At 43.7% G+C, this 24,594-nt stretch overlaps 1 protein-coding gene across 2 annotated transcripts in view; it reads right to left on the bottom strand.

Moving 5' to 3' along the window:
• Positions 1-259: 259 nt before the first annotated feature.
• The window catches only part of LOC144097062 (uncharacterized), a 94,169-nt gene continuing 69,834 nt past the window's right edge, over positions 260-24,594 (bottom strand). The window contains exons 7-22 of one of the 2 annotated variants that reach the window (XM_077629848.1): positions 23,929-24,000; positions 22,338-22,409; positions 21,701-21,772; positions 19,920-19,991; positions 18,687-18,758; positions 18,520-18,591; positions 16,822-16,890; positions 15,474-15,545; positions 14,422-14,493; positions 12,463-12,661; positions 10,834-11,245; positions 9,779-10,006; positions 8,925-9,166; positions 8,477-8,598; positions 3,984-4,155; positions 281-1,333 (exon numbers count right to left, since the gene is read on the bottom strand). In XM_077629848.1, coding sequence (XP_077485974.1) covers positions 8,488-8,598; positions 8,925-9,166; positions 9,779-10,006; positions 10,834-11,245; positions 12,463-12,661; positions 14,422-14,493; positions 15,474-15,545; positions 16,822-16,890; positions 18,520-18,591; positions 18,687-18,758; positions 19,920-19,991; positions 21,701-21,772; positions 22,338-22,409; positions 23,929-24,000 — 1,837 coding nt within the window. In that variant the 3' untranslated portion in view covers positions 281-1,333; positions 3,984-4,155; positions 8,477-8,487. Of the gene's footprint in view, positions 1,334-3,983; positions 4,156-8,476; positions 8,599-8,838; positions 9,167-9,778; positions 10,007-10,833; positions 11,246-12,462; positions 12,662-14,421; positions 14,494-15,473; positions 15,546-16,821; positions 16,891-18,519; positions 18,592-18,686; positions 18,759-19,919; positions 19,992-21,700; positions 21,773-22,337; positions 22,410-23,928; positions 24,001-24,594 lie in introns of both variants that reach the window. The other variant, XM_077629849.1, reaches the window with a different exon arrangement.

Here is a 24,594-nt window from a genome sequence, read left to right as displayed (position 1 = left end):
TCGTGTTATTTTATTTCGCTCCACGCAATCGTTGTGAATTCCAATAATTGCAGGCCTGGGTAGAACGTATAAATGCTTTGTGTATAGTGTTTCCCCTTAGTAAGTATACATAGTTGTTTCGATAGAGTACACAGTGCAGGTTAGATTAAATGGGATAAGCGAATTAGAAAAACACGTAGGTTTCCACCACGCTACTGGTCTCACATATGGCGGTAGATATGACTCTGGTGCAGCCCACGTATAAGTGAGATACCGGACTGAAAGAGTGATAGTGCCGACGAAAAAAGGCAGGCTCTTTTATTAGACGTCACACGAGCGCATCTGCCTTGCTCACAAATGCAAAGAGTGGTAACAAGTGCGCTATAGAGCGGGATTCTGGATGTTTGTTCCCAAAACTATCGATATATCACTTTTATTGTGCGTGTCAGCATTTCGATGCCCCAGATTCAAAGCGATTATGATGGGGCAGACAGTAATGACAGGTGAAGAGACATGTACATGTGACATCAAGCAACACACGCAAACTTTGTACGCACGACAGTGAACATCAATAAATGACGGTCACAGAATACACGTTTCAATAGACCATTATATAAAAATAACAACGAGCATTATTACAGGCAGATAGGCACCATAAAGCACGCGTGATAATGTCATTATTGAGCGCCGCTCATGCGAACTACATCGAAGAGCCATATGGTTAGTGGTGCAGGGTCCGGAGTCGACACTTAAACTTATTCTTGTACGAAGGTCTTGCCAACATAGAGCGGGAGTAAGATATTGATGAAAAAAAGTTTAAGCAATCATGTGCATTTTACAGTTTCTCGTGACTGCTCGATCGGGTAGTTTTTACAAACTCGTTCCTTCAAGTGCAAATAAATTGACTTCACAACATGATAAACGCCTTTCTGATAACTCGAATAGTTTTAGGCAGTGCACACACTGGTCAATTGGACGCAAAATTTACATTATATAGGAAAATAGTTAAACTGTTGAGAACACAGCTCTGTTAAAAATTGAACACTTGAGACACAGCTGAGGTCAATGTCAACAAGAATACATGGATAAGAAGAGTTGACACGCGAGTGTGAAATCCACATGAGCAGAGACAAATATTCGTATGCAGCCGGTTGGCTGAAAGGCTACAATCGCTGACTGCGCTGTGCGTAGGAAGGAAGATTCTTGGTGGTGGTGATAGCGTTGAAGGCAGAGGGGCTTGGTGTCGAGTACTCATCGAGGGCACCGATGAGGCTTTCTCGCCGTGTGGTCGTCGGTAAAATATCTCATTTTGTCGATTGAAAAAAAAGGCCAACCAAATTGAAACGATAGCACCCTGTAAAGAAAACACACATAAAAAGTTCTCATCAAGAAGATGAATTTGTGATATATGCAGATTGTATACTTTGAAACGACTTTGCGGGGCAACAAAAAAAAAAAAACCTGCAGTTCTAAGCTCACCAAAACTTTAAAAAAAATTTTCCTTTCCTCTCGAGTCGCACGCATACCCTAGAACGTGATAACCATTTACTTTAGCAGAACATCTCACGAGTTCTACAGCGGTAGTAGAAATTTAGTGCCTAAATGCGTAAAAAAGTTCGTTACAGGATGACTATTACTGTACTGAAACCTAGTTCACCAATCTAATATTTAATATGCTTCTCTTGTTTACTGACGTGCGATACTACAGGACGAAGATGTCAGTATTAATATGACACAACACTTGTTATACCTCTAAAAGGCGTTTTTCAATATTGCTGGTTGGCTTTACTGGCCTACACTATAAAGGGTGATTTTTTAAAATATTTACAGATTTTTAAACTAAAAACAGTGAGAGTTGCGCCCGTGCGGAATATTGAGCCGGATTTTACATCAAGGAGGACCTAATGTACCTCGTTTAGATTAATAAATGCGCGATTAATGAACTTGAATTAACTAATAAACTATTTTCATTTTTATTTTGAAGCGCATGGCTGTGTTGAGATATTTATGATCGTTAAAGTAGAAGATGCGTCGTGTTTCTAAATTTTATTAATCGGCAGTGTGGTTTGAAATATCGCGAGCAAAAAATATGCATTTGAAAGCGCTTCCAATCGGCTTTTCCACCTTATCTAATTATAAAATTGCCTCGCTGCGCGTGTTATCGTGGCTACAATAAATTTCACTTCTTCTACTTCATCAAATACACTAGTTGCGCCTCTTCTCGATGCTTCAGACGTGCAAGAGGCGCCATTTTATAAATATTAAATGCGGCAAAGCGATCTGAACCGGCTTTTTAATGCGTATTTTTCACGTTTGATATTTAAAAACACATTGCCGATTAAAAAACAAATTTAAAATAGGGATCCCCTTAGACGTTGACGGCCATCAATTCAGCAATATAACCTTGCTTCCGAAAATCAAAAATAAAGAAGAGTTTTTGGTAATTTAAGTTATCATCACCATCAGCCTGACGACTCCCACTGCAGAAAAAAGGCCTCTCCCATGCCTCTCCAATTAACCCTGTCCTTTGCCAGCTGCATCCGCCCTTTGCCTGCAAACTTCGTAATCTCATCCGATCCGCCCAACTAGCCTTCTGCCCCCCCCCCTCCCCCCCTATACCCCTCTCCCTGCTACTCTTAGTTTCTATCGGAATCCACTTTTTTATCCAATTTTATTTAATTAGACTGTAAAGAGGAAAATATGCAGAGGCGGCAGCCTCACCACCAGCGCACGGTGGGAGATAGTTGTGCTGGTGACCGAAGCTCGGACCGCCATTTTGGCTGGCTGTTCTTAGGCTGGTTTCCCTGTGAATATTCTTACAAATCGTCTAATTATTCATCTTTAAGAGGTACACAATGTCCGCTTTCCTGTACAGTCCTGCTTAACAGGGCCGTACCGATGCATCCCCATATAGTTCTTAAAATAAAAATCAGTAAAGGTTAAGAAAGCACCGTGTACTATCGCGCTCAGTATGAGTTGCAACGCGCCGTCATCGACCGGAGCTGGCTCCCTCGTCTACATCCTCCAACAATCGCTCGGAATTCTGGGAAGAACTGCCATTCCAGGAAACGACCACACTCCCTCTCAGGAAACAGCTTGGCATAAATGAAATGCATTCTATTTGATTGTGGTATTCTACTGCATCCCAACTACCATCGATAAGTTCGTTATATATTTCCTGTTATTGGCCCAATTAAGAATTCAAGACGAAATATTTGAAACTGAATTCAATTTCATGCAAGCGAATCCCGTGAACACGTTTCACTATAGTAAAACGTGTTCACAGAATTTGTTTGCTGAAATTGAATTGTTTCAAATATTTCGTCTTCAATTCTTAATTGGGCAATTGGGCCAATAACAGGATTCGAACCCGACCGCGGCGGCTGTGTTTTTATGGAGGAAAAACGCTAAGGCGCCCGTGTGCTGTGCGATGTCAGTGCACCTTAAAGATCCCCAGGTGGTCGAAATTATTCCGGAGCCCTCCACTACGGCACCTCTCTCTTCCTTTCTTCTTTCACTCCCTCCTTTATCCCTTCCCCTACGGCGCGGTTGAGGTGTCCAACGATACATGAGACAGATACTGCGCCATTTCCTTTCCCCCAAAAAACCAATTATTATTATTATTATTATTATTATTATTATTATTATTATTATTATTATTATTATTATTATTATTATTATTATTATTATTATCAATAACAGGAAATATATAACGAACACGAACTTATCGATGGTAGTTGGGATGCAGTACAATACCGCAGTCAAATAGAATGCATTTCATTTATACCAAGCTGTTTCCTGAGAGGGAGTGTGGTCGTTTCCTGGAATGGCAGTTCTTCCCAGAATTCCGAGCGATTGTTGGAGGATGTAGACGAGCGCTCCAGCTCCGGTCGGTGACGGCGCGTTGCAACTCATATTGAGCGCGATAGTACATCGTGACTATATACATGACTAAAAACGCTACGTTTTTCGGGTTCCATATTCCGTACGCACCACGCACTCACCAGTCTGGTCTGCCGCCGGCATGTCGACGCCGCTTTCCTACACAAAGTCTTCGTGCCGGTGCAGGGCCGTGGCACACGGCGCACTCTCCTCGCACGGTGCAAGGCGTCGCGAAGGAGTGTGTGCTGAGCGCGGCCCTTGTGGTGACGACGGCCTCACGGATCCGAACGTGAGCTACGAAAAGGGATGAACGCAAGCGAGCAAAACTTTAGGGTTTTCACACAATAACATCTCGCCTGGTCGCGTGCAGCACTCAGGGGCGTGCAAGGCGGATTATTCCAGAGCTTAAAATGCTCAAAACTGAACATTCCAATGCACTCGTGAACAATTTTTGGGCTTTCTCTCCCGCAGTCTATGCATAATAGCGCACCACGCTATTAATTCGTCTGGCATTTCCCAGCGGCCAGGTCCGTTGTGGTCGCCGTGATGCGAGACACACGTACTGAATCGAACTCGCGTTAAAAAACTGCCCCTCTTCCTCCTCCTTCCCCTTCCTTCTCGCCCGCGTACATTTACACGGCATCGCTGTATTCTGTGACTTCACTTAGTGGGACAAGTCACTGGTGACCTACATCTCGAAGCTGCCACTGCACTCTGCCAAGCTCCTATGTGATCCAACTGGAACCGTCTTCTGCGCGAATCAGACGTGGTTTGTCGTGAATAAAATGCTCACAGCACTCACTCGCTCCACGGCCTGCATTACAAAGCGACACTTTCCACCGCAACTTTCCTAGATTCGTAGTTGCCTGTCTTTGCAGGCAACGAGATGAGAGGCAAATTATCTGCATTCAATCCCGAACCACACTTTGTGTTCAATTTGTGATACCTTCTTCAGTTAATTCATTTCTGCCGCATTGCCTGGGCCATAAGAATGCTGTCCAAACCGGCCGTAGGCGCGAGGATCACGCGGGCGCGGGACTTGGTGATTACGTTCATGCGAGACTGGACCACCAGCACCGACGTGGTGAAGCTGCCGAAAGGTGGCAGATATTAAGGTTTTTTTTTTAATTCCTGGTCACTACCAAGCTAAACCTCAAATAAGAGCGAATACGAAAGTTCACACAAGTGCCTTCAGGTCATTTGGGCGACACTACAAGTAATTTGCGTAATAGAGCGGCACTGACCACAAGTTGCAGCACTATACTACTTCTACTGCATTGCGGTCACTTTGGAGAACTGGGCATTTTTTTTTAGCAGTAACACTGATAGCGTAGAAGGAGTGCCTGTTCCAGTACAAGATTTAATTCTCCTCTAAAATAATAATTTGATGTTTAACGGAGAACATATCTGAAGAATACATGCGTCAGATGTGGTTCACGCGGTTCACAAAAGCATGAGTAAAGGAGAGCTTAACAAGCAGGAAGTTCACGCAGTTGGCTATTGTGCAAGGGAAGCGACTATTTTTCACGCTTAAAATAAGAGCGCAGGCGCAAGCTGTGAAAGAAGCAAGTCCAGATGCAGCTAGGTTGTCTTATTTTAATTGCAGCAGTCTCGTCAATTCACGCTGAATTTGAGAAAAAAAAATGGATGGAGTTGTTCCTGAAATAAGGATGTCTAAGAGCCGAATCCACTGCGGCGTGTATTGAAAACTAAGCAGCTTATCGACAGGTTTTAGTGCGGTTTGGTGAGCAAAATTTTTGCTTTCTTGAATACATTCTGCATGCTCCCGAAATAAGGCAACTCAAACGAGTTTTTCTGGTCGGTTAATGATCCGGTACTACGAATACACTGGTGCTGACTCATGCGCTGTTCCGCTGGCAGCGCAGCACGCAGGCACAGGGGAGTGAGTGGAAGTTTCGCAAATGTTCGTTTAAGTTCGCCTACATGTTCTTCCTCGGTTCTTACGCTAAGGTCACCACGGCGCGCCCACAACAAAAGCTAAGTCATCTCATCCTTCAAATTTCAGCGCCTGTCTCAGAGCTGTAATGAAATTTTCATGTGTAAAGTTCTCTGGTTTGCGAGCGGCCCGCTCTCTTCTCTTTGCTGCTCGCTGTTTGTTACACGAACAGCTTAGAATCGGATTATTCCAGTTTTCGCGTTGGGTTTAAATTGCGGCATTTTCTTGCGAGTTTTAGCATTTTACTTCATTTTTCTCATGTTGAATTTTATATGAGGCGCATTTTTGTGCAGTTAAAAATTTTATTGCTTCCTCCCAAGCGCATTATTCCTTTTTATTCACAAATAAAAACAAAACACATCAAGGAAAATGTCCACTTTCGTTGCTACTACCTGTTTTATCTTCAATTTAAATGCAGCGATTCAGACTCAAATCATAAAAGTGACTGATAGAGCAGTAAGTTCTTATAGCTTTGAAATACCCCCAAATGCAGCCTCGGAATTAGCCTCCGTCTTCAAAATTTTCACACAAAGCCAAGCTATTGCATATTCCTGCTCTTCGGTGGTCCAGCAAGTTCGTCATATATCCCATGCATTCTTACGATCACTCGCATTCTATTAGTGCCATCCATAACTAAAGAGCTACAGGAATGTACCTTTTCTTTTCTTTTTAAATGTCACGAGCTACAGAGTTTTCAGGGCCGATGATCAGGTATTCCTTTTACACATTGTGGGGCATAAAACAAACCACCAATGCGAGTTTCTTCTTTTCGTGCCCTTGTTTAAGGTCACAACAAAAACAGTCTAAGGGACGCGGCCTAACTTGCGACGTGATACACGCACCGTACAAACACAGCGGCATGACAGGAAAAAAACTCGTCTTAATTTTACGAAATGCACGATCGTGTTCACTTTTCATAAGTTTTTGTTTTGAAAACAGAGAGAAAGCCCAAATGTACGGAGTCCCACGTAACCCGAGCCAGGGAAAGTGAAAATCTGACACAGGTTGCAAAAAAAAATTTACTACGCTGTTTTTAGAACTTCACCACCACAAAATTGATTAAAGTTGCCTATTCCTTTAGCCACCCGAGATTCACCAACAGTTCCAGAAATGTTGGAAGTTGTAGAAATTGAACAGATGGTTTTGACGAGGAGATTTTTGAAACAACATCCTAGTTGCGAAATTGGACTCGTTGATTTTAGAAAGTGCGCGAAGTGTAAATCACTCCCGGAAGTGCCTTTGCTGAACATTCTGTGCGCCGAGGGAGTCTTTCACTGGCGGTTATCATTACGCACAATTTTACGAAGACGCAATCGATACCTGCTCGAGTAAGTGCCAACCGTCAAGCGGTCACCAGGTATTCGCGCACTTCCTACGAGTACATAAAAAGGAATGCTTGCAATTTTTCTGCCTCTTAAATGGCTTTTCAAGACCTTAAAATCGAAGCTATCATCTATTTGCACTTGGTCGTTTTGTAGTTGCTTGCTTAAAGAAAGTTTCCTTTAATGACACAAGCACGAGCAAGCTCTTCTCTCTCATCTTGTATTTTAGAAAAATTATGACGATAAGGCATTTTTTCTTTTCTTGTCAAGAAGAGTGGCACACGCACAAATAAGCACATTGTCAGCCTTAATGAAAAACAAGTGTGAATTTTTATTATCTTTTAGTGGTGTTACGTGAAGCGAATAAGTCTCTCACTCATTGCTATTTTAAAGCATCAAAGACTTTCTAGCTCGTCTAGCAAGAACCGTATTTGTTACACAGTTTAAGCCAAGTCCTAACATCCCGACATCAAAGCTGGTTTATGGTTTATGGGGGTTTAACGTCCCAAAGCGAGTCAGCCTATGCGGGACGCCGTCGTGAAGGGGTTCGGAAATTTCGACCACTTGGGGTTCTTTAACGTGCACTGAAATCGCACAGTACACGAGCCTCTAGAATTTCGCCTTTTATCGCAATTCGACCGTCGCAGCCGGGAAAGAACCGGCGTCTTTCAGGTGGGCAGCCGAGCGCCATAACCACTGAGCCACCGTGGCGTCTCTCACATCAAAGCTGTCACCTCTTTCGATGTAGTTGCTTTCTTGTTGCTTGTTTACAGCAACGTCGCTTTAACCACACTAAGGGAAGCACTTTACGGTCGATTCTGCAGGCCTTGACAACAGGAAGACAATGGGACCTTTTTTTTCATTTCTTTGATGTAAGAAACAGTGCTAGAGGCTTAAATAAACATATTGCCGGCCTGTCTGTCTATCTGTTGTTGCCAGGAAGAAAGAAAAGGAAAGTGCACAGGCCAATTCACTGGCTCAAGACGAGCCACAATCGCTACCACGTGCAGATAGTAGGAGTTGAAAGATGGGATAGAAAGACAGGATAGGAAAGACGAGCTAAAGACAAGGCCGATCCCGGAGGTAGTGCAATACCGGGCCAACCGGTGCCGGAAGTCAAGCATCCTTCAAACTCCCCGCCGCAGTTCGAAAAATAAGTCCAATTGGACCCGTAACAGATACTCTACGGGGTCCAGACAGTGCCGGCCTTAATGAATAAAATGTGTCAGTTTTGATTATCCTTGCCTGGAGCTACGTGGGACACATATAAACCTCTAGTTTCAATGCGATCAAAAAGCATGAAATGCTTTCTAGTAGTTCTAGCAAAAAGCCGTACTTCATAGACAGTCAAAGCCACGTCCTCGTCTCCAACATCGTCTTCGTTGTGGACTCCGCTGTCGTCTTCACTGTCCGAAATTCGTTGCACGCTCCACCCGTGCCGCTAGCACCTCCGAGCACCTGCGTGCAGCGACGTGGGAACGACTCAGTGGTCTTCTCAAAGCACGTCTTCGAGAACTGAAAACCTTACTCCCTAACTCTCTTTTGTCTCATTGAAATTCGCTGAGACCTCGCCCCTGCTTCGCTCAGTTACTTTCGAGTTGAAATTAGCGTTAACGAGGAGTAGAAGGCATTTCATGCTTTAATGCGCAACGCAGTCGCTGGATTTCGCCAGGTGAAATGTGGTCCGCTGCCACCAACCTGCTGGAGGAGCGAGGATTTCGCAGGGCGTCGGTCTCTACCGTGTCAAAAGCAGTGAAACGAAGAAAGCGTAGCGGGGCGCTCACGTCAGAGCTTGTGGAAGGAAAGTTGCGCTTGAAGCTTCGGTCGTACGGCAGCGACGACCAGGACTGCGCCGAGTGGCGCTCGGCCGCCGCCCGACGGCACTCGCGGAGCTTGGCCAGGAAGCAGTGCAGCTGCTGCTTGAACAGCCGCGTCGTCAGAGTGTACAGCACCGGATTCAGCGCTGTGTTCACCGGCAGCAAAAAGACGGCCACCCACGCGTACAGGGTCTCATCGATAGGAATACCTGCACCAGTGCACGCAGACACGTGTGGTCACTACTGACCTCTATAGAGCCCGGAGAGGCAAGAAAATAAAAGTGATATAAATTACGTTAAGTTTATTATAATTTTCATTTTTGTAAAGCGACATCAGCCGATTCACTTTATTTCGGGCGGGAGGCTATGGGGCAAAGCGACGCGCACATTAAGCACTTGGCAGGTCAGCAGAGCGCGTTTGTGGCAATATTGCTTTAAGGCTAGACAGAACGTGCTCCAAAACGAAATAGTCTTAGCAGAGAAAACAGGGAGAGCGAACACAGACCCGGAACTGGCGACAACGGCCAAGTGGCGATAATTGTAATCCAAGCGTCTTTACAGTCCACACGTTACCGGACACACATCGCGAGCCCTTGGGATATACGCGTTTCTATCGCCTTTGGGTGCGAGTATCCCGCTCAGTGCGAACTGTATATATAAAAATTGATTTGCTTGATAATAAGTCTGTGTGCGGGTTATCTCCCCGAATTTTTATTCCGCTGAAACTATTGTATCGCGTATGCTTCTCATGATCGGCCTATCAATTTATCAAGCCCTCATAAACAACCGGGCGATCATTGAACTCAGCCGGCAGTACGCACCTGCAATAGCGATGATTTTGATGATGACAATTGGCATCCAGCAGAGAAAGTCGGTGCCTACGATGAAGGCGAAGCGCTTGGCGATGGCACGGTCATGCAGCTGCTGTGTTGACCGCAGTCCAACCTTGGAGTGTTTAATTGTGACAAACATGCTGAGGTAGGCGTACGCAATAAAGCTGAATGCAATGGTGTTCACCGTGCAGAATACGAACGCTGAGTATTCCCACCCTGTAAGAAATGAATAAGTGAATAAATGAACGAATTAATTAATTAATTAGTAATTATTTATTAATTTAAGAAAATAAAAGACGGAGATTGAGAACAAGCCACAAACAGTCCTCGTTCTTTATTGTTAACGCCATCCCTTTCCTTTAATTAAATAAAATAAGTTGTGGCCACTGTTCCAGTTGTGATGGCAAATGAACCAATTACACTGTATATAGTGAACTAGAAAGCAACGCCAACTATGACGGTAGCGTCACACAACTTAATGTAATTGTGCAGCAGGTATTAAGATTTACGACGCAAATATACTAAGCGACTCTTGTACATTTGTTGGATGAATTGCTGAGAAATGCACTGGCGGTCCCTGCTACACAAGCAATGTCTAGTGTAATCTAATTAAATTCAGGGCTTCCTAGGTCTTTTTTCTGCCAGGTGCTTTTCACACCTCAGGGTATTGGAAATAACTAAAACCTGCTTGTTACTGGCAAAACAATATGAAAACAATAAAATGAGTTTTAAAGCAATGCTATGAATTCAGCTTTAGTAAGGCATTAATATCAAGGAGTATAATTCTTGTCCTGAAGAATTGATGTGCCTCACTATCATCTACGTTTTGATATCGATAGAGAACACAGGCACAACCTTGACACTTCTTAGGCGCGGAAGTAAAAGAGCTTTTGGCACAAATGTGGGGATGCCGATCGCTTTTACATGTTTCCAACTAGACGGGACGGCACAAGACTCAGTTTACAGGATTGGATGTTTTCCCTGAGGCAATACATGCCTTATTAGGCTTATTAGTCATGAGCGGCCTTTGCACTGCCGCGTACCTTTCGTGCCAGGGTCATGAATGTGGAGAGGCAGGCAGACGCCGTTGCTTCCATAGAAGTCTTCCCCGTAGTAGTCGGGCCAGAGCATTGGCACGGCAGCCATGAGAAATGTGGTGAGCCATACGCAGATCATGCAGCAGGTCGCTGACCTCAGGGTGCGCTTCTTTATGGACAGCGGGTAGAGGATGGAGATGAACCGGTCTACCGTGATCACGGTGAGCGTGAACACGGACGCCTCGCTGCTCACGGTCGAGAGCACGCCGGAAGCGCTGCAGCTCCACGAGTGGCGCCACCGGTAGTCGTGGCGGATGTATTCGCCCCGGAAGCGTACGTCATGCGCTGCTATGACGAGCAGGTACACCCCCATCAGCAGATCAGCCAGGGCCAGGTTCTTGATGTAGAACGAGTGCACCTGCGCTCGCGCAGGAGCCTCAATTAAGGAGCATGCGCTGGTTAATGATGAATTTATCTTAATATGCTCAGAAGTTTTTCATTCAGCAGTGATCTCGCTGGCCGGTTTGCTTCTATGACTTTTATGCTCGCGGATGCGCATATCGACGAAAATCTACGTTAGCGAGAACAGAAAATTGGGCTAGGTTGAGTGAATTCATCTTTAAGTAGCGCAAAACAGAAGACGTAGTGGAAGAAACAAGAGGCAAGAGACGACACGAGCGCTCGTGTCGGCTCTTGTCTCTTCCACTACATCCTGTGTTTCGCTCTGCTTAAAGATGATTCTACGTTAGGCCTGCGTAATAAGGGAATAATTAACTCGTTGACATTAACCCGAGCGCAGCCATACGGCTACAAAGGAAAGCTACACAGCTATCTCAAAGGCTTAAAAACAATTCGTCCTGGTCCGGGGTCTGAGCCCGGGCCCATTGCTTCACCGGAGCAGTCGCTCTTCCAATTCACCCAACCGGTACGGCAAGCTTATGGCATGGCGAGAGCGAATTGACCAATAACTTGAAGTGGGAAAAGTGTTGCTCAACTGTTTTAGGGGGAATCCCCCAACGTCGAGTAGATTTGCAATAAGGGAGTAATCACTTATTGACATCCACCCGAGCGCAGCCATGCCGCTACAAAGGAAAGCTATACAGGTAAACGTTTCGTGTTGGAAAATTTGTTTTCTGGGAATCAATACTGAAAACTTTAGTCAAGAGGGTTTAGGTAAAAAGGCAAAGCTAGCTGTAAGAGGGCCAGGAAGGTCACGATACCGCATCCAACGTTCATCACCAGAGGGGATGGTAAAGAATACACGCGTCGGTCTACGCACGGAAGGAGAAAAAAAAAACGAACAGCACAGAAAAGGCGGGCGGAGTCGCAGTGGTAAAAAGCAAAGTTTTTCCCGACAGGCGAAGGAGAAGACGAGATAAAACAATGTCCATATAACAGGAAGGATGTGCTGAAACGGGAAAAGAAAGAAAGAGAGAGAGAGAGATGAACGGAAAGGCAGGGAGGTTAACTAGGCGACGCCCAGTATGCTACCCTACACTTGGAAAGAGGTACTGAGTAAGAGAGAGAAAGGGGAAGAGAGGAAAGGGAGATTACTTTTCCATTTGCCCGTAGGCTAAAACGGGGAAAATAGCTCGTCAGAAGCGTAAGGCCTGCTAACAAGAGAAGAGTGCTCACCTCATTGTGCTCCCTGAACATGACGCGTCCGACGAGCACGAGCAGGTTTCCCCCGACGGCGATAATGGCCACGATCCAGGCGGCCACCCGCAGCACCACGTTGTCGAGGAGATGAGCGAGGCTGCTGATGCCGTCCCCGCGGGGTTCGCAAACACGGACATGCAGCGCCATCGAACACATGCTGAAGTCGCTGAAGTATCTGCGTGGTGCCGGAAGGGTGGGCAGGAAATGAGGTGGCCGCGAGAGAAAAAAACAACACGTGGGCTTAGACCATAAAGCTAAGAGCAGTGGGCGTGCAGGGCCATGAACTTATTGAGGCTTAATAACGCAGCCATTTTACCCGCCGTGCCAACTCGTCACAATTATGGGGCCGGTTTTCGTCAGGGTAAAGAGTTTTCGATGTAGCCATGCTGTACTGTGGCAGGACATGCACTCGTGCGCTACCCAATAACATAAAAGCAGTGGGCACGACAACTGGAAAGTTTATTTCCAAAGGAGCCGACACGAGCGTGGCTTCTTTAATTATTGTGTAAAAAAACATTAAGTTTACTGCCGTGTAGAAACCGTGTTGAGACCATGTGTGCAGACCGCAACTATGATTGGATACCTGTGTTACTGTCCACTAGCATTTAATGACCTTTAACACTTTTGTTGTGCACGTGTCGGCGTGAATGCTCCAAATGTACACCCGTTCTCTTTAATTTACGGAACACGAATTCTAGGCGAATTTTAATTTCTTTGCATCAAGAGCGCACTCTTTTTTCAGGTATATTAGCGCGCTGTTTAATTGGTATACTAAGTATTTTTCTGCATATACTGATTCCTGGCTGTGTGCAAGACTGTCGGTGCAATGACTCTTTTCGCGAAGGTGAAGTTCCATAAATTTTTGATGACGGGCATCCGTATTTGTGCCTAAAATGTAGTTTTCTGTCTACATTTATTTATTATCCCTCTTATTTTACTATTGCGATATTACTAGAAGCCTTGTCGGGGAAAAAAATACGTCGTCTGTCGCATAAAATCCCAGGAACGGAAGCGACCTCAACAGACTGAAAGTGAAAAGTATACGTTTCGGTATATCTTCATTGTGTCCGAGTGCCCACGTTTAGACACCTTCGGGGAGACATCTAGCCATCGGCTAGGTGACCCGAAGAGATTCTCAGTTGTGTGTAGACTGACGTGCAGGGGTCCACCAACACAAGCATGAAAGAATGCTTCAAAACTCAATGTAAAGGCATCAACATTATCTAACGCTGTCACGTTGCGCATGCATGTTGTAATTAGGTCTCCATGTGAATTATTTATTCTTGCCTATCTCCCTCGGTCAATATTTGGTCTATAGGGCTTCTTTAGTATTAGCAGTTCAAAAAATTAAACTGGATAACCATTGTTCAACTGGTCAGTATGTGCTTTCCGAAGAAATTAATTATTATAGAGTTATTTAGGGGCGGAAAGAAAAATATATAGTCCGCGCTGATCTGATTTGAACTTATATTTCAATAAGTGAGTGAAAGCCACACCTCGATGCACCCAATCTGCCTTTCCGTCCCTTTTCATATGTTCTAATACTCCTATTACTGCCTCTAGCGCATCCTCCCGTGACGGTGCTTTCAAAGAAGGGGGGCAAGCGGTTAAACTAGAGCTTGCTATTCTTTTATGTGGCAGCATGGCCTTTTAGAAGGGGATATGCTACGGGGATGTTCGACCTCAGTGCATCACTCTGGTCATTTCCCTGCGTCTTTTGTTACTAAATTTTACTTTCAGTAAAACAAGCATTCCATCCCATGATTTTTGGAATATCAAGTTCTCTTACAGAACAAAAAAAGAAGCGCCTGACATGAATCAATTGTCCACTGTTAGTTAGACCAAGAAAAAAAAATGTGCGAACTAATATGCTTTGATACCCGGCTCTTGAATAAAAATAGAAGAAAAAAACGTAAACACTGGTGTTATGCTTACATGTGCGTGAGATTCTGCAAAGATGCGAAGACCTGCGGCGAACAACTGCGTAGGGGGTTCTTCTTGATATTACTGAAAAAGAAGTGGGCATATTATTGAACTCAAATATTTTACCCTCTTGCAATGGGCTTCGCCCCTCGCAGCAGCTGACGCGATTCTGCTATAGCGAGGACAAAACTGGCCTCAGTTCCTGATGCTGCTGCCGCATGCGATGAAGTTGAAATTTGAAAGAGGTCATGCACAAATGTTTTATTTATTTATTTTTCCTCAAAACAGGTCTGTTTCCTGGAATTCACCGCCTGTATCTTGGCTACTCCCCGTAAGTGGTTATGTGCCATCTTTATTTGAGCCCAACTAATTTCGATGCGTGTGAAATAGCTCGAGGCATTTGACATTATTCCGGGACACTGCACTACGGCGGATATCACGGCCCAGAAAAAGGGCCTTCATTATCATCGTAGCTAGCGCTATATGACGGACTGAGAACAATTCAAGAAAACGCCTTTGCGATCGTTCAAATATTCTGTCCTGCCAGGCGTGGACCGTTTATCAAAGCAAAATTCACCTTACATCTGCGCTCTGCACACGGGTTCACCCGGCTGCATTTTCTTTCTCACGGAAACAACTCCGCTTTCCTTATAGACAGTTGCTTATCTTCTATTCCCCACATTCGATGTTCCACCTAAGTTCATTCAATTTCCGCTCTATCTCATTATTAAATACAGCTTTCGCCATAGCCTGCTTGACTCGCATTCTGGCTCTAAAAATTACAGCAGTCATTTTCCTTTGCAAAGAACGCCATGTCGTCCTCACTTTACTTTCAAGATTTTTCGTTAGCTTCCAAGTTTTAGGCCTCTTAGATGAATCCTAAAAAAATGCTACTGTCATGTACTTCTCCTTTCAAGGGATATCTTCTCGCTATGGTTCATAACATGGGAGTGGCTAGCAGATGACCTCTAGGCGGTTCGTGTCCTCATGCTTATGTTTTTCTTATCGTAAGCAAAGTCAAACCTTCTATGTTTGGGCAGGACAACGTATAGCGGGATACTTACAGTGACTGCAACCTTTTCAGGGGCTGGAATGTGTCGGTGGGAATAAAGTCGAGATGGTTGCCTTCCAGGTCTCTGCAATATTAAGCAATGAGAAATTATCGCAAATGTGACCTGTGAACAGAAAGGGGATAATATCTTTGAAAAGTTGAAAAGAAAAACGACCAAACGATCAAACTCTTTATTGGACACGTTGTATTACTGTAGTGTGTACTCTGTGCTTCTCTCTCACATTTTCTTTGATTGACTATATTAATTTGTTACTCTTTTGCCTTGCCTAGTTTTTCTATTTTGTTTGCTTTTAATATGTATGACCGTCGGACACTTTGTATCCCCCCCCCCTTTTGTGTTTTCCCTACGGGACCTTTAAGGGTTAATAAGTGATGATAGTGATGATGACAATGGTAGCACGTACGGCAATCTAATTACACGACTGTGCCGCATCATTGACATTCCTGGAACGTAGGCTAGCGATATAGGCAATTAATCTTACAGACTAAGCATGGCCTACAAACACGCTCCAGACAATAACCTACTCTCGCATGTTTCTTAACCTTCAGGCTCACTTGGCAACACTGGCCAAAAGATGATCGAGGGTAGCTCTCAGTTACGATATGTAACGACTACAGCGTTGTTTATTCGCACAGTTCTTAATTAGCAACTGTTGGACAAGGTAGGTTATTTCAACACAGCTTATAACCGCTAAATTAAGTACCACGGGATGCATTCCTGGTGGGGTAATATACCACATTGCCATATATCCGGCGGCACTAATGACAGCTCCTTTTCAATATTTTTTTAAAGAAGTAACGAAGAATTTTGGTTGTGTGTTCATGAACCACTTCACTATTTACATTTAGCTCAAAAGGAAGAGTATGCATAAAGCCCTCGCTTGATTATGATATGAAGTATGAGGTTACTTGCGATTGCAATACACTAAAGATGAACGTCTGCAACTAGTTGCTGAACCATATCAAGAACTGCATCAGTTTCCGAACATTATCCTTGAATATATCTAAAGTGCAGCATGTTTTCCGGTCTTTGAATAAATAAAGTTCAGTGTTGCTTGTTTCTTTACGAATGTGCCCACGCAGGTAAAAAATATGCTCCTGCCATAAGCTATGGCACTCAGGTAACAGCCGTTGTTTTATTGCTTTCTATTGAACGTTTCTAAATCTTTAATTCTAGTAGCAAGTTATGCGAGCCGCTTGAAAAACTGATTTATTTGGTTAGTCGTAACGAATTGTGAAGCTTCTCATTCACTGGCATTTCGTGTCTTTATAGTGCTGCAATGTAATAAAAAGAAAAAGAAAATGGCTTGAAATAGGTTCGAGAGAACTAATATACGCACATGTTTAGCAGTTCGTCCAGGCCAAGAAATGGCGTCTCGAGGATACGAAGCTTATTGTACGCAAGGTTCCTGAAAGCGACGAGACAAGGGCAATTGCAGGTGAGACTCGTTTTCTTTATAAATAAAAAAGCATATTTTTAGCTGCACACAAAGAAAACATCAGACGCGAGCGTTCGCCTTTTCGCGACGAGTTTCGGGAATGCTCTTTGAAGAGCGATACCCAGGAATAGCTCTTAGTCGTCTCTGTTCCTGAGGCGATGGGACAAAGGAACCTGCATGATCACAGTACAGCCTCCCCTTACAAATTTTTTTAGAGAGTCTATACACATTCTCTAGAATTCTCTCTATAAAGTCTATAGACTCTCTGTAGACAAAACCTAGAGACAGTCTATAGGCAATACAAATCCTATCTATAGACTCTCTGTAGACAAACCGTAAAGAACAGTCTATAGGCAAGACAAATCCTCTAGACAATCTATAGAATATCAGTACACAAACCCTAGATAACAGTATATAGGCAATACAAATCCTATGGACAATCTAAAGAACTATAGATTTATGGCCATAGATTTTTAGTAGATTTTTTCTATAGACAGTTTAGAGTATGAATATATTAAAATAAATATCAATAGGAAGACAATATAGTCTATAAAAAGTCTATAGTCTGTCTCTAGACCATTTTTGTAAGGGACCAATGCAGCAATACACCTGCCGAGTTCATTAGCAGCATTTGAAGGAGTGAGTAGCGAGCCCTTCTAAGGCAGCGTGTGTGGGCAATCTAACTTTGATGGCGTCGTACGTGCTTCACGTTGAAGAGTGAGGTAGGAAGATGCTCGCACTTATCATCGAGGAAGACAGAGTCACGGTGATAACAAAGCATCGAAGAAGCCCAGATGATGCTCACCCTCCCCGCTATTCTCCAGAGGTTCGATGCTGAGCTTCGCTTTCAGCTCGAAATGTGCGGTGAAATTCAACACCTGCCAGACAATCTTACTATTGCTTCTTGTGAAACGTGTTTGAAAGGCGTTGGAGCAACATAATTTTTATTGCTGTTGTGGTTACTGTGAAACACTGTGGCCGACTTTATCTTCGCTGTTGTCAGTGTGGCCCCCGACACGGAGTCTATCAGAACAGTGCAAAATCTGGTGCCTTCATCCATGTTTCCTTTGTGCCAGCAAACGAAACCCAGCGTCTCCAGTTGTGAGTCGCGATGGCAGGCGTCCGTGAAACCTAACACTTTCGTAGCCGAGATAGATGGCACGGAGCAGGAACGTAAGGAACTTTGCTGCGCTATTGCGTTTTTGGAGCGACAGCCTATCGAAACGCGAAGTCATCCGACGTACTTTGTTGTGAGGCTTTACCGCTATGCGTTGCGCTGCCGGGCTCCGTTTTGCCCCTGAGCACACGCGGTCTATAGAAGCTTTATTTGATTCTCCTTGCATGACCTGATTTATTTACAGCAGCGACGAAGCGTTTGCAGCTTTCATTTGACTGCACTGATGTGCGACACGACCTCAGAGTTGACAGGTCAGCGTTCTTTCCTCACGTTTCGTTTACTTTCCATTTGAGGGAGTTTTCGGGTCTAATACAACTTCGTGTTATATGCAGCTTGTTAAACTTAGTGCACCTGCTTACACTTGAAGTTACCGACAATTCCATTTTTTCACTGCTGACGCGGTGCACTCAAATCTTACTTACAGTGTCAGCAGTAGTGACAGTCCATCGAAGCATGGAGAAGAAAGTGTAGTGAGCTTGTTTCTTGTTAACGATCTGGAAGCAAACGAGTACTTTTAATGTTTTCTCACATAACTTACTAAAAAAATCTTAAATTTAGAAAAAAAAGGCTCTATCAAACTAATGCTTACAGTATTTCGAGGCTTTTCAGAGCAGTGAATGTCTCAGGATGCAATGTCTCAATGGAGTTTTCGTCAAGCCATCTGCAAAAAAGTAGGAGGTTTTTTTTTAACTTGAAGTGAAAGAAACGTGAAAGAAATTTTCACTTAGCGCGTCACTCAGATTCAACGCAACATGTGAGACTACTGAACATATTTGAAACACGGATACCCATGCATCCAAGATCAAGTTTGCAATGCGTGTAGTTATTTTTATCACAGGCCCGGCGTCTGCAATTTTGATCGGTACCTGCCAGGGTGTGTTCTCGTTTATTCTGTTTTCAGTGAAATTATCCCGAAAACCTCTCTGAGTGAAGTTTCCCGAAGCAAATCAATCTAACCTACACCCTGCACGTCACGTACGTTGCTTTCATAAACCAGGTATGCGGGTACACATTTTTTGAGACTGCAGCTGCCAGTTGAACTATAATCAGGGTTAGGTGCCAGCAAATGGGCAAAACATCCTAATGCTGCCTTTCGCTATAGGCTGCAAAAATAGCCCGATTAGGCGCTCATCATGGTAATATGCAAAGGAAGCACCGTGCTCTGGAACACCATATCCACGCAGAAAAATTTCCTGCGGGGCTTCGCAGACGATATAGAAGGGTTATGGGTACGACTCCTACAAGCGAAGTGTTTTTCGTTTCTTGTGCTGTTCGCATAATTTTCTATTATATAACGACTGCAGAAATCATTCTCCTTCTACGAGTAAGAATAAGAGACCATTTCGCAATTGAATCTTTGGTAAGCTGCGTCACACCAAAGAGGAGCTTCATGCCAAGTACTGCGGTCCCGCATTCGTAATGAGATGGATTGGGCTGAAACGTAGACAGTCATAACTCAGGACAAAGACTCGTTACTGAAACTGTGCAAAATGAAATAGTCATGAAATGCTACTATCTATAAGTTTTCAATGTAAATGTACATGCTGATTGCAATGAGTAAAAAGTTAATTTGTGTTTATTTAATTACCGATATTAAGATGACAGTTATCCTCACAGTTTGCGTCCGCCTGGGCGCATATCCCATCTACAAAAACAACTTTTATACAGTGCTCCTTGCATTTAAAAAGAAATTCCTGACAGTAAAACTCTGAATGGCCTGTATATTGATTCGAAAAGCTCCTGGAACTGTCTAAAGAACAAGAAAAGGAACTACACTCGAGCAAAGGTTAAGAGCTAACTGCGCAGCACATGCGTTACTTACAGGCTTGTTAGGCTCTCTAGTGGTCGAAAAAGCTTTGGATGGATTCTTCTGAGGGCACAGTTTCTGAGATCCCTGTAAGGTTGTTTGAGTTAACATTCGAAGTTTATCGTTGTTGTCTTGCATGAACAGATTCCTGATGGGTCATGAAACACTTCTGAAGGTTTTTTATTAGCGACTGTTTATTAGCGACCGTCATCAGCTTAGTATTACGTAAAGATTTGATTATTGAACGCTTCCGATGAAGAAAGCAATTTCGGTTATACATGATGGAAACCAACAGTCACTGACACCATGGAGGATAGGGGATGGTTAATTTTTTTATATATTTGGGGCTTACATTATTAGGAGATTAACGCGGGAAATATTTTAAAGATAATTGATTAGAAAGCAGAAGAAAAAACAACCACATGCCGCTGAAGGGATACGAACCCACGACCTCCGAATTTCACGTCCGGTGTTGTACCAACTGAGAAACTTAGACGGCTGTTCAATCTTCTGCTTTCGGGGGTATTTATATGTAGTGTAACATGAACCTTCAACGTGTTCACCAGCACCACCCTCGTCCTTAGCGGCGGACATAGTACGTCCTGTATCACCGCGAGTACCACGCAGGAACGTGGTCGAACGCTGAGGGCGGAAGCTGGGCGAGAACCTTCTTATGCTACCTACGGCATCAAGACTGCAAGAATCGAGGCCCTTGTAGCTATGGAATAGCTTGTTCCCTGGAACTCGCTGTTCTCTGGAACGTTGTTCCCTGGAACTCGCTGTAGTACAGGACGTACTACGTCCGCCGCTAGGGACAAGGGTGACGCTTGCGAACACTCAAGGTTCGCTTAAACTACTCATGTATTCCCCCGAAAGCAGAAGATTGGACAGCAGTCACCGTAGTTAAGTTGGTAGAGTACAGGACGCGAAATTCGGAAGTCGTGGGTTCGAATTCCACCGGTGGCATGTGGTAGTCTTTTCTTCTGCTGTCTAATCAGTTATCTTTGACCTATTTGTCCTATTAATCTCCCATTGATGAACACCACAAGCTATAAAACAAAGCCACCGTATCATCTTTGATGTCAGTCCCTGCTGGCTTCCGTCATGCATGTCAAAACGAGCCCCTCTTTTTCCTTCACTTGTCTCTCTATTACGGTATTGTGAGCAAAAGTTGACAGTCATGCAACATCAGAGAAGTTTGAGTGCCTTACAAAGCAATTGATGTCGTTGCGGTTGCACTAGTGAAGTCTATGCTCCCCTCAACAACTAACATTCTCATTTCGCAGTTTGTATTTTCCTTACAACTATTGGCGCACAGACTCGCCAATAGTTAGGCTCTGTTCAACTTCGGTAATCAAAGCGGCACTTTTAAGATTGATATACTCGCTACTTTTCATATTTTGAACTGAAGTGTGATACGAATGGCAGCTACTAAGAAACGAACTCAGGCCGTGTCATCCTTCCTTTAACCTGATTTTTCGGCGGTATTTGGCGGAAAGGGCGCTTTGTAATATTAAAGCTTCATAAACATATCACTCTAACTTTTCTATTGCTATCATCTCCATCGGACACGATTTCAAATACCTGCATAAATCCTTACAAAAGTACGCCACGTTCACATTGCGAACACTAATTTTGCGAACTCAGTCTTTGAGACTTAAAGGATTGCTTTAGAAGCGTACATTGACGATAGAATTTGGCAGTGCAGCATCTATGTACTGCGTTTTTCTGCTTTGTTCGCATATAAATAATGCTCACAGAGATTCATGAACATCGCATGAATGCAAGAAACTTACAGAATGCTCAAGTTTTCAAGGCCACTGAACGCTTCAGGTGATATGTCCCGCAGAGCGTTGTGAGACAAAACCCTGAAAAGAATAGCACATTTAATTTTATCGGTTTGGAAATACATGAGTGCAACTAAAATGGTCCAGTTTTCAAGAATATACACATCTTAAAAATCCTTCCTTACAGCCAAGCCTGCTACGAAAGTGTTAAAGGTCAACACGATTGGAAGGGGTTACCCGTTACTATGGCACGCCAAGTCAGACGGTTTCGGAGGTATATTAGGACTTTTAGAAACTTTTATCCGAAATTTCAACACAACGTTAGTTAACATCATTCATAAAGAGTCCTGTCCACGGGAAAGTTTGGTTTTGCAACACCTGTGAGTGGAGTAATGATTGAAAAATGCTTTTAGTAGCAGACAGAACCTAAGAATAGGGAAGAAGTCCGTTATCTATGGAGGAAAAAGACGGATGCGTACACATTTGCACCAAATTAACGCGTTATTTTATTGGTGTTAATATATTTTCATTATTTTCATAATCGGTTAATAGGGTTTGTTGTCGCACCCCCCCCCCCCCCCCCCCCCGGAAATGAACGGCCATGGTTTTCTTCAAAAGAACTTTCGCCTTGCTGTTTTGTACTCACAGGTTTTCTAACTCCTTGCTCCCTTGGAAGGTGTAGTCGCGCAGCCAGACGATGTCGTTTCCAAGCAGATATCTGGTAAGCAGAAAATTTCACCTTTAGAAGTTATCAGTGCAAGACCTGAATAAAGAGGCTTGCACCAGTGACAACTTTCTAGAAGGGAGCGCTTATGAAGTAGGGAAGCGGCTGGTGAATGCATGTATTGATTGCTTGTAATAGAAGGCTTTTTTAGCACTGATACAAGCTTTCTTTACATAATTCTTGTATCAGCTCAGCCAAAGTCTGTCGAAATCAGAAGTCTGATTTGTGTAGTTTTCATCATTTGCTAAAACAGTAATTAACCGTCACCCTTTTTTAATTCTGCGCTGAAGTGTTTTCACTCCCCGACATGCCAAAATCGTTTTGATTATTACTTGATTATTGATTATTATCGATTATTACTTTTTAAAAGAAGCTGTGAGGAAGCCATAGATGCTCACTACCAATTTATTCCTTTGCTGGTTCGCTTCAATTTGGAACGCTAAACTTTTCTAGATGGAGACACTAAATTCTTTTCTAAGCGTAATGTGCTCTCAAATTTTGTTTGATTTCACAGATTTACTCTCAGAGTTGGTGTTCGAGAAAATTAGGAATACATGCATTTCGGTCTTCTCCACGTACGGTTCAGAAAGTCTTGCCCTCTAGTAGGGTGCTTAAAAAGTGTAAATACACCGAGAAAATTTTCAGCAACTTTACAGTAAATCTGGCAGGACTTCCCAACGATAGCAAACTATTATCTAAACAATGCTCGAAACGAACCATTGCGGTAGTCTGGTATCAGAGAACTTGCACATGATAAACATCACGATAATTCTATCTACTGCCTATGAAACTGTTTTGGCAGCTTTCGTCTGTTTTAATTATCTGTTCTACACAGTTTTTCTCTCGATACGAGATACTCCAAAATGCTGCAACAATGCTTTAACCACGAGGTCTTATATCTGTCCTCATATGAGCGATAATTCGTTACTGCTTCCAGCTGTGTGTGATGACCAAAAGAGAGCTTTTCTATTTTTGCCACTCCTCCCGCCTTCCTTTGTGCGCTATTACTTTCCGCTTAAGAATGAATCATCAACATGCCCAAACCTGTTCTCTACCAAAGGAGAGTTTTCATATTTTTAGCTCTCATGCTTGACGATTTTTTTTGCCGAGTTGGAAAACTGTTTCTTTTCACGCGACCTCCCCGCCTTCCCAAGTTTCTGTTTTAATCGTGCGATGGAAAATGTTTTGTAGCGAAAGCTACATTGGCCATGAACTCGCAGTTTCGCCGTGCTCACAGTCCCACCGTGGTCGCACAGCACCACGCAACCAACCACGTGACTGGTCACGTGACCAACCGCGGGGCGAACCACGTGACAACACCTAACCAGACTGACCTGGACTTTCAATCAAAATTAACCAAGGCTAACCAAGCAGTGACTTAGCTTTCGCTACTTAAATCCTGCCATAGCTGAGCTAAGCCACTGCCAATTTTTTAGCTTTTCGAGTGCTGCTGAGCATCCTCACCAAAGATTATTACCTCAAAATCAGCGCAATTCTGTTCAGTGGTACTTACGCATCTTTTAAACTTGGAAGATTTTCGAATACGTTTTTCGAGAGTTCTTCGACTTTCGACGAGGACAGGAACCTGGCGGAAGTACACGAGGTAGAGCTGTGAAGAACCACTCGCCCCAAAACATAAATAGATATCATACAACGAGGAACAAATTTGCATTTAAAATTCAGAAATGAGCTTCGGGACGAGTCTAGATACTTTGATTTGTTGCCGAATCAAGCAAACGATTCGGCTGTGACTGCTGGGTTCACATCACAACTGTCGAGCGGGCACTTTGCGCAATAGGTTTGTACTGATTGATACAAGACGTGGAACCAATTTTCAGTTGATGGTCCTGCGTTTCAGTGCAGGTTTCTAACAACGCAACAGGAAATATATATTCGCTTGAGAACAGTTAGAAAAAGAGAAGGATGTTTTCTCGGTTGTTAAATCAAGACCACCATGATTTGACCTCCACCATGAAATTGAGGCCATCAGTTTGGTCTCGTCCGCTAAGAGCGATTTCTTATTTTTAGCTCTCCTGCTTGATGATCTCTTCTGCGGAGTGCGAACCCTATTTCTTTTCACGTAACATCGCCCGCCTTTATCTGCCTTTATCGTGCGCTGTAAATTACTTTTAGCTTATTTTTTGCTTCTTTTTAGGTTAGTCCCGTCCGCTAAGCGTAC

Source organism: Amblyomma americanum, chromosome 7 (genome assembly GCF_052857255.1).
Source record: "Amblyomma americanum isolate KBUSLIRL-KWMA chromosome 7, ASM5285725v1, whole genome shotgun sequence".
Taxonomy (NCBI): domain Eukaryota; kingdom Metazoa; phylum Arthropoda; class Arachnida; order Ixodida; family Ixodidae; genus Amblyomma; species Amblyomma americanum.
The sequence above is the reverse complement of the archived record's forward strand: the minus strand, read 5'-3'. Positions and strand labels throughout refer to the sequence as shown.